Genomic DNA, 15,803 nt, shown 5'->3' with positions numbered 1-15,803 from the left:
GTATGGAGGCTGCAGATGGGTGTGACAAGAGAGCAGGAACACGGGTAAGAGTGCAGGTAGGGGTTAATTTTTCACACCTTGTTACAGTGTATGGAGGCTGCAGATGGGTGCGACAAGAGAACAGGAACACGGATAACAGTGCAGGTAGGGGTTAATCTTTCACACCTTGTTACAGTGTATGGAGACCACAGATGGGTGCGACAAGAGAGCAGGAACACGGGTAAGAGTGCAGGTAGGGGTTAATATTTCACACTTTGTTACAATGTATGGAGGCTGCAGATGGGTGCGACAAGAGAGAAGGAACACGGATAAGAGTGCAGGTAGGGGTTAATCTTTCACACCTTGTTACAATGTATGGAGGCTGCAGATGGGTGCGACAAGAGAACAGGAACACAGATAAGAGTGCAGGTAGGCGTTAATCTTTCACATCTTGTTACAATGTATGGAGGCTGCAGATGGGCGCGACAAGAGAGCAGGAACACGGGTAAGAGTGCAGGTAGGGGCTAATCTTTCACACCTTGTTACAGTGTATGGAGACCACAGATGGGTGCGACAAGAGAACAGGAACACGGATAAGAGTGCAGGTAGGGGTTAATCTTTCACACCTTGTTACAATGTATGGAGGATGGAGATGGGTGCGACAAGAGAGCAGGAACACGGATAAGAGTGCAGGTAGGGGTTAATCTTTCACACCTTGTTACATTGTATGGAGGCTGCAGATGGGTGCGACAAGAGAGCAGGAACACGGATAACAGTGCAGATAGGGGTTAATCTTTCACACCTTGTTACAATGTATGGAGGCTGCAGATGGGTGCGACAAGAGAGCAGGAACACGGGTAAGAGTGCAGGTAGGGGTTAATCTTTCACACCTTGTTACAATGTATGGGGGCTGCAGATGGGTGCGACAAGAGAGCAGGAACACGGGTAAGAGTGCAGGTAGGGGTTAATCTTTCACACTTTGTTACAATGTATGGAGGCTGCAGATGGGTGCGCAAGAGAGCAGGAACACGGATAAGAGTGCAGGTAGGGGTTAATCTTTCACATCTTGTTACAATTTATGGAGGCTGCAGATGGGTGCGACAAGAGAGCAGGAACACGGGTAAGAGTGCAGATAGGGGTTAATCTTTCACACCTTGTTACAATGTATGGAGGCTGCAGATGGGTGTGACAAGAGAGCAGGAACACGGGTAAGAGTGCAGGTAGGAGTTAATCTTTCACACCTTGTTACAATGTATGGAGGCTGCAGATGGGTGTGACAAGAGAGCAGGAACACGGGTAAGAGTGCTGGTTGGGGTTGATCTTTCCCACCTTGTTACAGTGTATGGAGGCTGCAGATGGGTGCGACAAGAGAACAGGAACACGGATAAGAGTGCAGGTAGGGGTAAATCTTTCACACCTTGCTACAGTGTATGGAGGCTGCAGATGGGTGCGACAAGAGAGCAGGAACACGGATAACAGTGCAGATAGGGGTTAATCTTTCACACCTTGTTACAGTGTATGGAGGCTGCAGATGGGTGCGACTTGAGAACAGGAACACGGATAAGAGTGCAGGTAGGGGTTAATCTTTCACACCTTTTTACAGTGTATGGAGGCTGCAGATGGGTGCGACAAGAGAACAGGAACACGAATAAGAGTGCAGGTAGGGGTTAATCTTTCACACCTTGTTACAGTGTATGGAGACCGCAGATGGGTGCGACAAGAGAACAGGAACACGGGTAAGAGTGCAGGTAGGGGTTAATCTTTCACACCTTGTTACAGTGTATGGAGGCTGCAGATGGGTGCTACAAGAGAGCAGGAACACAGGTAGGAGTGCAGGTAGGGGTTAATCTTTCACACCTTGTTACAGTGTATGGAGGCTGTAGATGGGTGCGACAAGAGAACAGGAACATGGGTAAGAGTGCAGGTAGGGGTTAATCTTTCACAAATTGTTACAATGTATGGAGGCTGCAGATGGGTGCGACAAGAGAACAGGAACACGGGTAAGAGTGCAGGTCAGGGTTAATCTTTCACACCTTGTTACAATGTATGGAGACTGCAGATGGGTGCGACAAGAGAGCAGGAACACGGGTAAGAGTGCAGGTAGGGGTTAATCTTTCACACCTTGTTGCAAGGTATGGAGGCTGCAGATGGGTGCGACAAGAGAGCAGGAACACGGAAACGAGTGCAGGTAGGGGTTAATCTTTCACACCTTTTTACAGTGTATGGAGACGACTGATGGGTGTGACAAGAGAGTAGGAACACGGATAAGAGTGCAGGTAGGCGTTAATCTTTCACACCTTGTTACAGTGTATGGAGGCTGCAGATGGGTGCGACAAGAGAACAGGAACACGGGTAAGAGTGCAGGTAGGGGTTCATCTTTCACACCTTGTTACAATGTATGGAGGCTGCAGATGGGTGCGACAAGAGAGCAGGAACACGGATAAGAGTGCAGGTAGGGGTTAATCTTTCACACCTTGTTACAGTGTATGGAGGCTGCAGATGGGTGCGACAAGAGAGCAGGAACACGGATAAGAGTGCAGGTAGGGGTTAATCTTCCACACCTTGTTACAGTGTATGGAGACCACAGATGGGTGTGACAAGAGAGCAGGAAAACGGGTAAGAGGGCAGGTAGGGGTTAATCTTTCACACCTTGTTACAATGTATGGAGGCTGCAGATGGGTGCGACAAGAGAGCAGGAACACGGAGAAGAGTGCAGGTAGGGGTTAATCTTTCACACCTTGTTACTATGTATGGAGGCTGCAGATGGGTGTGACAAGAAAGCAGGAACACGGGTAAGAGTGCAGGTAGGGGTTAATCTTTCACACCTTGTTAAAATGTATGGAGGCTGCAGATGGGTGTGACAAGAGAGCAGGAACACGGATAACAGTGCAGGTAGGGGTTAATCTTTCACACCTTATTACAGTGTATGGAGACCACAGATGGGTGCGACAACAGAGCAGGAATACGGGTAAGAGTACAGGTAGGGGTTAATCTTTCACACCTTGTTACAGTGTATGGAGGCCGCAGATGGGTGGGACAAAAGAGCAGGAACACGGATAAGAGTGCAGGTAGGGGTTAATCTTTCACACCTTGTTACAATGTATGGAGGCTGCAGATGGGTGCGACAAGAGAGCAGGAACACGGGTAAGAGTGCAGGTAGGGGTTAATCTTTCACACCTTGTTACAGTGTATGGAGGCTGCAGATGGGTGCAACAAGAGAGCAGGAACACGGATAACAGTGCAGATAGGGGTTAATCTTTCACACCTTGTTACAATGTATGGAGGCTGCAGATGGGTGTGACAAGAGAGTAGGAACACGGGTAAGAGTGCAGGTAGGGGTTAATCTTTCACACCTTGTTACAGTGTATGGAGGCTGCAGATGGGTGCGACAAGAGAACAGGAACACGGATAACAGTGCAGGTAGGGGTTAATCTTTCACACCTTGTTACAGTGTATGGAGACCACAGATGGGTGCGACAAGAGAGCAGGAACACGGGTAAGAGTGCAGGTAGGGGTTAATATTTCACACTTTGTTACAATGTATGGAGGCTGCAGATGGGTGCGACAAGAGAGAAGGAACACGGATAAGAGTGCAGGTAGGGGTTAATCTTTCACACCTTGTTACAGTGTATGGAGACCACAGATGGGTGCGACAAGAGAACAGGAACACGGATAAGAGTGCAGGTAGGGGTTAATCTTTCACACCTTGTTACAATGTATGGAGGATGGAGATGGGTGCGACAAGAGAGCAGGAACACGGATAAGAGTGCAGGTAGGGGTTAATCTTTCACACCTTGTTACATTGTATGGAGGCTGCAGATGGGTGCGACAAGAGAGCAGGAACACGGATAACAGTGCAGATAGGGGTTAATCTTTCACACCTTGTTACAATGTATGGAGGCTGCAGATGGGTGCGACAAGAGAGCAGGAACACGGGTAAGAGTGCAGGTAGGGGTTAATCTTTCACACCTTGTTACAATGTATGGAGGCTGCAGATGGGTGCGACAAGAGAGCAGGAACACGAGTAAGAGTGCAGGTAGGGGTTAATCTTTCACACTTTGTTACAATGTATGGAGGCTGCAGATGGGTGCGCAAGAGAGCAGGAACACGGATAAGAGTGCAGGTAGGGGTTAATCTTTCACATCTTGTTACAATTTATGGAGGCTGCAGATGGGTGCGACAAGAGAGCAGGAACACGGGTAAGAGTGCAGATAGGGGTTAATCTTTCACACCTTGTTACAATGTATGGAGGCTGCAGATGGGTGTGACAAGAGAGCAGGAACACGGGTAAGAGTGCTGGTTGGGGTTGATCTTTCCCACCTTGTTACAGTGTATGGAGGCTGCAGATGGGTGCGACAAGAGAACAGGAACACGGATAAGAGTGCAGGTAGGGGTTAATCTTTCACACCTTGCTACAGTGTATGGAGGCTGCAGATGGGTGCGACAAGAGAGCAGGAACACGGATAACAGTGCAGATAGGGGTTAATCTTTCACACCTTGTTACAGTGTATGGAGGCTGCAGATGGGTGCGACTTGAGAACAGGAACACGGATAAGAGTGCAGGTAGGGGTTAATCTTTCACACCTTTTTACAGTGTATGGAGGCTGCAGATGGGTGCGACAAGAGAACAGGAACACGGATAAGAGTGCAGGTAGGGGTTAATCTTTCACACCTTGTTACAGTGTATGGAGACCGCAGATGGGTGCGACAAGAGAACAGGAACACGGGTAAGAGTGCAGGTAGGGGTTAATCTTTCACACCTTGTTACAGTGTATGGAGGCTGCAGATGGGTGCTACAAGAGTGCAGGAACACAGGTAGGAGTGCAGGTAGGGGTTAATCTTTCACACCTTGTTACAGTGTATGGAGGCTGTAGATGGGTGCGACAAGAGAACAGGAACATGGGTAAGAGTGCAGGTCAGGGTTAATCTTTCACACCTTGTTACAATGTATGGAGACTGCAGATGGGTGCGACAAGAGAGCAGGAACACGGGTAAGAGTGCAGGTAGGGGTTAATCTTTCACAAATTGTTACAATGTATGGAGGCTGCAGATGGGTGCGACAAGAGAGCAGGAACACGGAGAAGAGTGCAGGTAGGGGTTAATCTTTCACACCTTTTTACAGTGTATGGAGACGACTGATGGGTGTGACAAGAGAGTAGGAACACGGATAAGAGTGCAGGTAGGCGTTAATCTTTAACACCTTGTTACAGTGTATGGAGGCTGCAGATGGGTGCGACAAGAGAACAGGAACACGGGTAAGAGTGCAGGTAGGGGTTCATCTTTCACACCTTGTTACAATGTATGGAGGCTGCAGATGGGTGCGACAAGAGAGCAGGAACACGGATAAGAGTGCAGGTAGGGGTTAATCTTTCACACCTTGTTACAGTGTATTGAGGCTGCAGATGGGTGCGACAAGAGAGCAGGAACACGGATAAGAGTGCAGGTAGGGGTTAATCTTCCACACCTTGTTACAGTGTATGGAGACCACAGATGGGTGTGACAAGAGAGCAGGAAAACGGATAAGAGGGCAGGTAGGGGTTAATCTTTCACACCTTGTTACAATGTATGGAGGCTGCAGATGGGTGCGACAAGAGAGCAGGAACACGGAGAAGAGTGCAGGTAGGGGTTAATCTTTCACACCTTGTTACAGTGTATGGAGACCACAGATGGGTGCGACAAGGAAGCAGGAACACGGGTAAGAGTGCAGGTAGGGGTTAATCTTTCACACCTTGTTACAGTGTATGGAGGCTGCAGATGGGTGCGACAAGAGAGCAGGAACACGGATAAGAGTGCAGGTAGGGGTTAATCTTTCACACCTTGTTACAGTGTATGGAGGCTGCAGATGGGTGCGACAAGAGAACAGGAACACGGATAAGAGTGCAGGTAGGGGTTAATCTTTCACACCTTGTTACAGTGTATGGAGACCGCAGATGGGTGCGACAAGAGAACAGGAACACGGGTAAGAGTGCAGGTAGGGGTTAATCTTTCACACCTTCTTACAGTGTATGGAGGCTGCAGATGGGTGCGACAAGAGAGCAGGAACACAGGTAAGAGTGCAGGTAGGGGTTAATCTTTCACACCTTGTTACAGTGTATGGAGGCTGCAGATGGGTGCGACAAGAGAACAGGAACACGGGTAAGAGTGCAGGTAGGGGTTAATCTTTCACAAATTGTTACAATGTATGGAGGCTGCAGATGGGTGCGACAAGAGAACAGGAACACGGGTAAGAGTGCAGGTCTGTGTTAATCTTTCACACCTTGTTACAATGTATGGAGACTGCAGATGGGTGCGACAAGAGAGCAGGAACACGGATAAGAGTGCAGGTAGGGGTTAATCTTTCACACCTTGTTACAGTGTATTGAGGCTGCAGATGGGTGGGACAAGAGAGCAGGAACACGGATAAGAGTGCAGGTAGGGGTTAATCTTCCACACCTTGTTACAGTGTATGGAGACCACAGATGGGTGTGACAAGAGAGCAGGAAAACGGGTAAGAGGGCAGGTAGGGGTTAATCTTTCACACCTTGTTACAATGTATGGAGGCTGCAGATGGGTGCGACAAGAGAGCAGGAACACGGAGAAGAGTGCAGGTAGGGGTTAATCTTTCACACCTTGTTACAGTGTATGGAGACCACAGATGGGTGCGACAAGGAAGCAGGAACACGGGTAAGAGTGCAGGTAGGGGTTAATCTTTCACACCTTGTTACAGTGTATGGAGGCTGCAGATGGGTGCGACAAGAGAGCAGGAACACGGATAAGAGTGCAGGTAGGGGTTAATCTTTCACACCTTGTTACAGTGTATGGAGGCTGCAGATGGGTGCGACAAGAGAACAGGAACACGGATAAGAGTGCAGGTAGGGGTTAATCTTTCACACCTTGTTACAGTGTATGGAGACCGCAGATGGGTGCGACAAGAGAACAGGAACACGGGTAAGAGTGCAGGTAGGGGTTAATCTTTCACACCTTCTTACAGTGTATGGAGGCTGCAGATGGGTGCGACAAGAGAGCAGGAACACAGGTAAGAGTGCAGGTAGGGGTTAATCTTTCACACCTTGTTACAGTGTATGGAGGCTGCAGATGGGTGCGACAAGAGAACAGGAACACGGGTAAGAGTGCAGGTAGGGGTTAATCTTTCACAAATTGTTACAATGTATGGAGGCTGCAGATGGGTGCGACAAGAGAACAGGAACACGGGTAAGAGTGCAGGTCAGGGTTAATCTTTCACACCTTGTTACAATGTATGGAGACTGCAGATGGGTGCGACAAGAGAGCAGGAACACGGATAACAGTGCAGGTAGGGGTTAATCTTTCACACCTTGTTACAGTGTATGGAGACCACAGATGGGTGCGACAAGAGAGCAGGAACACGGGTAAGAGTGCAGGTAGGGGTTAATATTTCACACTTTGTTACAATGTATGGAGGCTGCAGATGGGTGCGACAAGAGAGAAGGAACACGGATAAGAGTGCAGGTAGGGGTTAATCTTTCACACCTTGTTACAATGTATGGAGGCTGCAGATGGGTGCGACAAGAGAACAGGAACACAGATAAGAGTGCAGGTAGGCGTTAATCTTTCACATCTTGTTACAATGTATGGAGGCTGCAGATGGGCGCGACAAGAGAGCAGGAACACGGGTAAGAGTGCAGGTAGGGGCTAATCTTTCACACCTTGTTACAGTGTATGGAGACCACAGATGGGTGCGACAAGAGAACAGGAACACGGATAAGAGTGCAGGTAGGGGTTAATCTTTCACACCTTGTTACAATGTATGGAGGATGGAGATGGGTACGACAAGAGAGCAGGAACACGGATAAGAGTGCAGGTAGGGGTTAATCTTTCACACCTTGTTACATTGTATGGAGGCTGCAGATGGGTGCGACAAGAGAGCAGGAACACGGATAACAGTGCAGATAGGGGTTAATCTTTCACACCTTGTTACAATGTATGGAGGCTGCAGATGGGTGCGACAAGAGAGCAGGAACACGGGTAAGAGTGCAGGTAGGGGTTAATCTTTCACACCTTGTTACAATGTATGGGGGCTGCAGATGGGTGCGACAAGAGAGCAGGAACACGGGTAAGAGTGCAGGTAGGGGTTAATCTTTCACACTTTGTTACAATGTATGGAGGCTGCAGATGGGTGCGCAAGAGAGCAGGAACACGGATAAGAGTGCAGGTAGGGGTTAATCTTTCACATCTTGTTACAATTTATGGAGGCTGCAGATGGGTGCGACAAGAGAGCAGGAACACGGGTAAGAGTGCAGATAGGGGTTAATCTTTCACACCTTGTTACAATGTATGGAGGCTGCAGATGGGTGTGACAAGAGAGCAGGAACACGGGTAAGAGTGCAGGTAGGAGTTAATCTTTCACACCTTGTTACAATGTATGGAGGCTGCAGATGGGTGTGACAAGAGAGCAGGAACACGGGTAAGAGTGCTGGTTGGGGTTGATCTTTCCCACCTTGTTACAGTGTATGGAGGCTGCAGATGGGTGCGACAAGAGAACAGGAACACGGATAAGAGTGCAGGTAGGGGTTAATCTTTCACACCTTGCTACAGTGTATGGAGGCTGCAGATGGGTGCGACAAGAGAGCAGGAACACGGATAACAGTGCAGATAGGGGTTAATCTTTCACACCTTGTTACAGTGTATGGAGGCTGCAGATGGGTGCGACTTGAGAACAGGAACACGGATAAGAGTGCAGGTAGGGGTTAATCTTTCACACCTTTTTACAGTGTATGGAGGCTGCAGATGGGTGCGACAAGAGAACAGGAACACGGGTAAGAGTGCAGGTAGGGGTTAATCTTTCACATCTTGTTACAGTGTATGGAGGCTGCAGATGGGTGCTACAAGAGAGCAGGAACACAGGTAGGAGTGCAGGTAGGGGTTAATCTTTCACACCTTGTTACAGTGTATGGAGGCTGTAGATGGGTGCGACAAGAGAACAGGAACATGGGTAAGAGTGCAGGTAGGGGTTAATCTTTCACAAATTGTTACAATGTATGGAGGCTGCAGATGGGTGCGACAAGAGAACAGGAACACGGGTAAGAATGCAGGTCAGGGTTAATCTTTCACACCTTGTTACAATGTATGGAGACTGCAGATGGGTGCGACAAGAGAGCAGGAACACGGGTAAGAGTGCAGGTAGGGGTTAATCTTTCACACCTTGTTGCAAGGTATGGAGGCTGCAGATGGGTGCGACAAGAGAGCAGGAACACGGAAACGAGTGCAGGTAGGGGTTAATCTTTCACACCTTTTTACAGTGTATGGAGACGACTGATGGGTGTGACAAGAGAGTAGGAACACGGATAAGAGTGCAGGTAGGCGTTAATCTTTCACACCTTGTTACAGTGTATGGAGGCTGCAGATGGGTGCGACAAGAGAACAGGAACACGGGTAAGAGTGCAGGTAGGGGTTCATCTTTCACACCTTGTTACAATGTATGGAGGCTGCAGATGGGTGCGACAAGAGAGCAGGAACACGGATAAGAGTGCAGGTAGGGGTTAATCTTTCACACCTTGTTACAGTGTATGGAGGCTGCAGATGGGTGCGACAAGAGAGCAGGAACACGGATAAGAGTGCAGGTAGGGGTTAATCTTCCACACCTTGTTACAGTGTATGGAGACCACAGATGGGTGTGACAAGAGATCAGGAAAACGGGTAAGAGGGCAGGTAGGGGTTAATCTTTCACACCTTGTTACAATGTATGGAGGCTGCAGATGGGTGCGACAAGAGAGCAGGAACACGGAGAAGAGTGCAGGTAGGGGTTAATCTTTCACACCTTGTTACAATGTATGGAGGCTGCAGATGGGTGTGACAAGAGAGCAGGAACACGGGTAAGAGTGCAGGTAGGGGTTAATCTTTCACACCTTGTTAAAATGTATGGAGGCTGCAGATGGGTGCGACAAGAGAGCAGAACAACGGATAACAGTGCAGGTAGGGGTTAATCTTTCACACCTTGTTACAGTGTATGGAGACCACAGATGGGTGCGACAACAGAGCAGGAATACGGGTAAGAGTACAGGTAGGGGTTAATCTTTCACACCTTGTTACAGTGTATGGAGGCCGCAGATGGGTGGGACAAAAGAGCAGGTACACGGATAAGAGTGCAGGTAGGGGTTAATCTTTCACACCTTGTTACAATGTATGGAGGCTGCAGATGGGTGCGACAAGAGAGCAGGAACACGGGTAAGAGTGCAGGTAGGGGTTAATCTTTCACACCTTGTTACAGTGTATGGAGGCTGCAGATGGGTGCAACAAGAGAGCAGGAACACGGATAACAGTGCAGATAGGGGTTAATCTTTCACACCTTGTTACAATGTATGGAGGCTGCAGATGGGTGTGACAAGAGAGCAGGAACACGGGTAAGAGTGCAGGTAGGGGTTAATCTTTCACACCTTGTTACAGTGTATGGAGGCTGCAGATGGGTGCGACAAGAGAACAGGAACACGGATAACAGTGCAGGTAGGGGTTAATCTTTCACACCTTGTTACAGTGTATGGAGACCACAGATGGGTGCGACAAGAGAGCAGGAACACGGGTAAGAGTGCAGGTAGGGGTTAATATTTCACACTTTGTTACAATGTATGGAGGCTGCAGATGGGTGCGACAAGAGAGAAGGAACACGGATAAGAGTGCAGGTAGGGGTTAATCTTTCACACCTTGTTACAATGTATGGAGGCTGCAGATGGGTGCGACAAGAGAACAGGAACACAGATAAGAGTGCAGGTAGGGGTTAATCTTTCACATCTTGTTACAATGTATGGAGGCTGCAGATGGGCGCGACAAGAGAGCAGGAACACGGGTAAGAGTGCAGGTAGGGGCTAATCTTTCACACCTTGTTACAGTGTATGGAGACCACAGATGGGTGCGACAAGAGAACAGGAACACGGATAAGAGTGCAGGTAGGGGTTAATCTTTCACACCTTGTTACAATGTATGGAGGATGGAGATGGGTGCGACAAGAGAGCAGGAACACGGATAAGAGTGCAGGTAGGGGTTAATCTTTCACACCTTGTTACATTGTATGGAGGCTGCAGATGGGTGCGACAAGAGAGCAGGAACACGGATAACAGTGCAGATAGGGGTTAATCTTTCACACCTTGTTACAATGTATGGAGGCTGCAGATGGGTGCGACAAGAGAGCAGGAACACGGGTAAGAGTGCAGGTAGGGGTTAATCTTTCACACCTTGTTACAATGTATGGAGGCTGCAGATGGGTGCGACAAGAGAGCAGGAACACGGGTAAGAGTGCAGGTAGGGGTTAATCTTTCACACTTTGTTACAATGTATGGAGGCTGCAGATGGGTGCGCAAGAGAGCAGGAACACGGATAAGAGTGCAGGTAGGGGTTAATCTTTCACATCTTGTTACAATTTATGGAGGCTGCAGATGGGTGCGACAAGAGAGCAGGAACACGGGTAAGAGTGCAGATAGGGGTTAATCTTTCACACCTTGTTACAATGTATGGAGGCTGCAGATGGGTGTGACAAGAGAGCAGGAACACGGGTAAGAGTGCAGGTAGGAGTTAATCTTTCACACCTTGTTACAATGTATGGAGGCTGCAGATGGGTGTGACAAGAGAGCAGGAACACGGGTAAGAGTGCTGGTTGGGGTTGATCTTTCCCACCTTGTTACAGTGTATGGAGGCTGCAGATGGGTGCGACAAGAGAACAGGAACACGGATAAGAGTGCAGGTAGGGGTTAATCTTTCACACCTTGCTACAGTGTATGGAGGCTGCAGATGGGTGCGACAAGAGAGCAGGAACACGGATAACAGTGCAGATAGGGGTTAATCTTTCACACCTTGTTACAGTGTATGGAGGCTGCAGATGGGTGCGACTTGAGAACAGGAACACAGATAAGAGTGCAGGTAGGGGTTAATCTTTCACACCTTTTTACAGTGTATGGAGGCTGCAGATGGGTGCGACAAGAGAACAGGAACACGGATAAGAGTGCAGGTAGGGGTTAATCTTTCACACCTTGTTACAGTGTATGGAGACCGCAGATGGGTGCGACAAGAGAACAGGAACACGGGTAAGAGTGCAGGTAGGGGTTAATCTTTCACACCTTGTTACAGTGTATGGAGGCTGCAGATGGGTGCTACAAGAGTGCAGGAACACAGGTAGGAGTGCAGGTAGGGGTTAATCTTTCACACCTTGTTACAGTGTATGGAGGCTGTAGATGGGTGCGACAAGAGAACAGGAACATGGGTAAGAGTGCAGGTAGGGGTTAATCTTTCACACCTTGTTACAGTGTATGGCGGCTGCAGATGGGTGCGACAAGAGAGCAGGAACACGGATAAGAGTGCAGGTAGGGGTTAATCTTTCACAAATTGTTACAATGTATGGAGGCTGCAGATGGGTGCGACAAGAGAACAGGAACACGGGTAAGAGTGCAGGTCAGGGTTAATCTTTCACACCTTGTTACAATGTATGGAGACTGCAGATGGGTGCGACAAGAGAGCAGGAACACGGGTAAGAGTGCAGGTAGGGGTTAATCTTTCACACCTTGTTGCAAGGTATGGAGGCTGCAGATGGGTGCGACAAGAGAGCAGGAACACGGAAACGAGTGCAGGTAGGGGTTAATCTTTCACACCTTTTTACAGTGTATGGAGACGACTGATGGGTGTGACAAGAGAGTAGGAACACGGATAAGAGTGCAGGTAGGCGTTAATCTTTAACACCTTGTTACAGTGTATGGAGGCTGCAGATGGGTGCGACAAGAGAACAGGAACACGGGTAAGAGTGCAGGTAGGGGTTCATCTTTCACACCTTGTTACAATGTATGGAGGCTGCAGATGGGTGCGACAAGAGAGCAGGAACACGGATAAGAGTGCAGGTAGGGGTTAATCTTTCACACCTTGTTACAGTGTATGGAGACTGCAGATGGGTGCGACAAGAGAGCAGGAACACGGATAAGAGTGCAGGTAGGGGTTAATCTTCCACACCTTGTTACAGTGTATGGAGACCACAGATGGGTGTGACAAGAGAGCAGGAAAACGGGTAAGAGGGCAGGTAGGGGTTAATCTTTCACACCTTGTTACAATGTATGGAGGCTGCAGATGGGTGCGACAAGAGAGCAGGAACACGGAGAAGAGTGCAGGTAGGGGTTAATCTTTCACACCTTGTTACAGTGTATGGAGACCACAGATGGGTGCGACAAGGAAGCAGGAACACGGGTAAGAGTGCAGGTAGGGGTTAACCTTTCACACCTTGTTACAGTGTATGGAGGCTGCAGATGGGTGCGACAAGAGAGCAGGAACACGGATAAGAGTGCAGGTAGGGGTTAATCTTTCACACCTTGTTACAGTGTATGGAGGCTGCAGATGGGTGCGACAAGAGAACAGGAACACGGATAAGAGTGCAGGTAGGGGTTAATCTTTCACACCTTGTTACAGTGTATGGAGACCGCAGATGGGTGCGACAAGAGAACAGGAACACGGGTAAGAGTGCAGGTAGGGGTTAATCTTTCACACCTTCTTACAGTGTATGGAGGCTGCAGATGGGTGCGACAAGAGAGCAGGAACACAGGTAAGAGTGCAGGTAGGGGTTAATCTTTCACACCTTGTTACAGTGTATGGAGGCTGCAGATGGGTGCGACAAGAGAACAGGAACACGGGTAAGAGTGCAGGTAGGGGTTAATCTTTCACAAATTGTTACAATGTATGGAGGCTGCAGATGGGTGCGACAAGAGAACAGGAACACGGGTAAGAGTGCAGGTCAGGGTTAATCTTTCACACCTTGTTACAATGTATGGAGACTGCAGATGGGTGCGACAGGAGAGCAGGAACATGGGTAAGAGTGCAGGTAGGGGTTAATCTTTCACACCTTGTTGCAATGTATGGAGGCTGCAGATGGGTGCGACAAGAGAGCAGGAACACGGATAAGAGTGCAGGTAGGGGTTAATCTTTCACACCTTGTTACAGTGTATGGAGACGACAGATGGGTGCGACAAGAGAGCAGGAACACGGATAAGAGTGCAGGTAGGCGTTAATCTTTCACACCTTGTTACAGTGTATGGAGGCTGCAGATGGGTGCGACAAGAGAACAGGAACACGGGTAAGAGTGCAGGTAGGAGTTCATCTTTCACACCTTGTTACAATGTATGGAGGCTGCAGATGGGTGCGACAAGAGAGCAGGAACACGGATAAGAGTGCAGGTAGGGGTTAATCTTTCACACCTTGTTATAGTGTATGGAGGCTGCAGATGGGTGCGACAAGAGAGCAGGAACACGGATAAGAGTGCAGGTAGGGGTTAATCTTCCACACCTTGTTACAGTGTATGGAGACCACAGATGGGTGTGACAAGAGAGCAGGAAAACGGGTAAGAGTGCAGGTAGGGGTTAATCTTTCACACCTTGTTACAATGTATGGAGGCTGCAGATGGGTGTGACAAGAGAGCAGGAACACGGATAAGAGTGCAGGTAGGGGTTAATCTTTCACACCTTGTTACAGTGTATGGAGACCACAGATGGGTGCGACAAGAGAGCAGGAACACGGGTAAGAGTGCAGGTAGGGGTTAATCTTTCACACCTTGTAACAATGTATGGAGGATGCAGATGGGTGCGACAAGAGAACAGGAACACGGATAACAGTGCAGGTAGGGGTTAATCTTTCACACCTTGTTACAATGTATGGAGGCTGCAGATGGGTGCGACAAGAGAGCTGGAACACGGATAAGAGTGCAGGTAGGGGTTAATCTTTCACACCTTGTTACAATGTATGGAGGCTGCAGATGGGTGCGACAAGAGAGCAGGAACACGGATGTGGCTTGGACCTGTGTCCTACTAGCGGGAGACAACAGTTGACTCCAGAGGTGGCCATGTTCATGTAAGTAAGAAGAGGTCACTCACCTATGTAACTCCCAGCGGAGGCGCGGGAGTCCACAGCTACGATTACTCCGTGCTGGAACTTGAAGGCCAGGGTCGTCGTCCCGTGCCAGAGCTCGATCTTTGCACCGTTGTAGCCCTCGGTGCACGACTGCAGGTACTGAGCAGGCTGTAAGAAGAGACTGGGGTTGGCAACGAATCATCCTCGGAGAGGGATGTTTAGAGAGCACCAGGTCTAACATGGAGTCTTGCTGGAAGTGAGATACATACTGGGTACTGGTCCTAACATGGACTCAGCGGGAGAAAAAGAGGCAAACAGTGGACCTGCATGCAGTCACGTAAGGGGCTGGAATCCTGTCAGGATGGGTGGAGGGGGGTGTATACTGAGTACTGGATCTGACGCGGACTGATACCAAAGGAGTACTGGACCTTCATGGAGTCACGTAAGGGGCAGGAAGCCTGTCAGGATGGGTGTGGGGAGCGCATACTAAGTACTGGGTCTGACGTGGACTGATACCAAAGGAGTACTGGACCTGCATGGAGTCACGTGAGGGGCTGGAAGCCTGTGAGGAGGAGGGGGGGTGTATACTGAGTATTGGGTCTGACGTGGACTGATACTAAAGGAGTACTGGACCTCCTAAGTCCCTATGGAGTCACCTAAGGGGCAGGCACATCTGGAGAATTGTAGAGTTCTTGTAATAAGAGGCCACATACAGTACTAGGAGGAAAGTGCTGAGCTTTATTAAAATGACCCCTCTGTGACCAGCAGCAACTCACTCCTTGGATGACTCAGGACACTTGAAAGGTAACTCTTGGATATAATCCTAGAACAGATTAGTACATAGAACAGGGAGGCTAAGTAGCAGAGGTGAGATACCACACATCCCAGCTTATTAATCAACAAATCACAAAAAAGGAAACATAAGAAAGTAAAAACGATAATTTTGCGTGAGCAAGATAAGAAAGATACCATACACAGAGTGGTAGAGAAAGGAACTAAAA

The 15,803-nt window shown here is 48.9% G+C and overlaps 1 protein-coding gene across 1 annotated transcript in view; it reads right to left on the bottom strand.

Annotated features, from left to right (window-relative positions):
• Window positions 1–15,803, bottom strand: part of LOC144754044 (proteasome subunit beta type-8-like) — a 145,146-nt gene that overhangs the window by 82,636 nt on the left and 46,707 nt on the right. The window contains exon 2 of the mRNA XM_078641556.1: window positions 14,826–14,970. Within this exon, the coding sequence (XP_078497682.1) occupies window positions 14,826–14,970 (145 nt within the window). The remainder of the gene's footprint in view (window positions 1–14,825; window positions 14,971–15,803) is intronic.

The sequence above is a fragment of the Lissotriton helveticus genome, chromosome 5_1 (genome assembly GCF_964261635.1).
Source record: "Lissotriton helveticus chromosome 5_1, aLisHel1.1, whole genome shotgun sequence".
NCBI lineage: Eukaryota > Metazoa > Chordata > Amphibia > Caudata > Salamandridae > Lissotriton > Lissotriton helveticus.
This window is presented reverse-complemented; position numbering and strand designations above follow the sequence as displayed.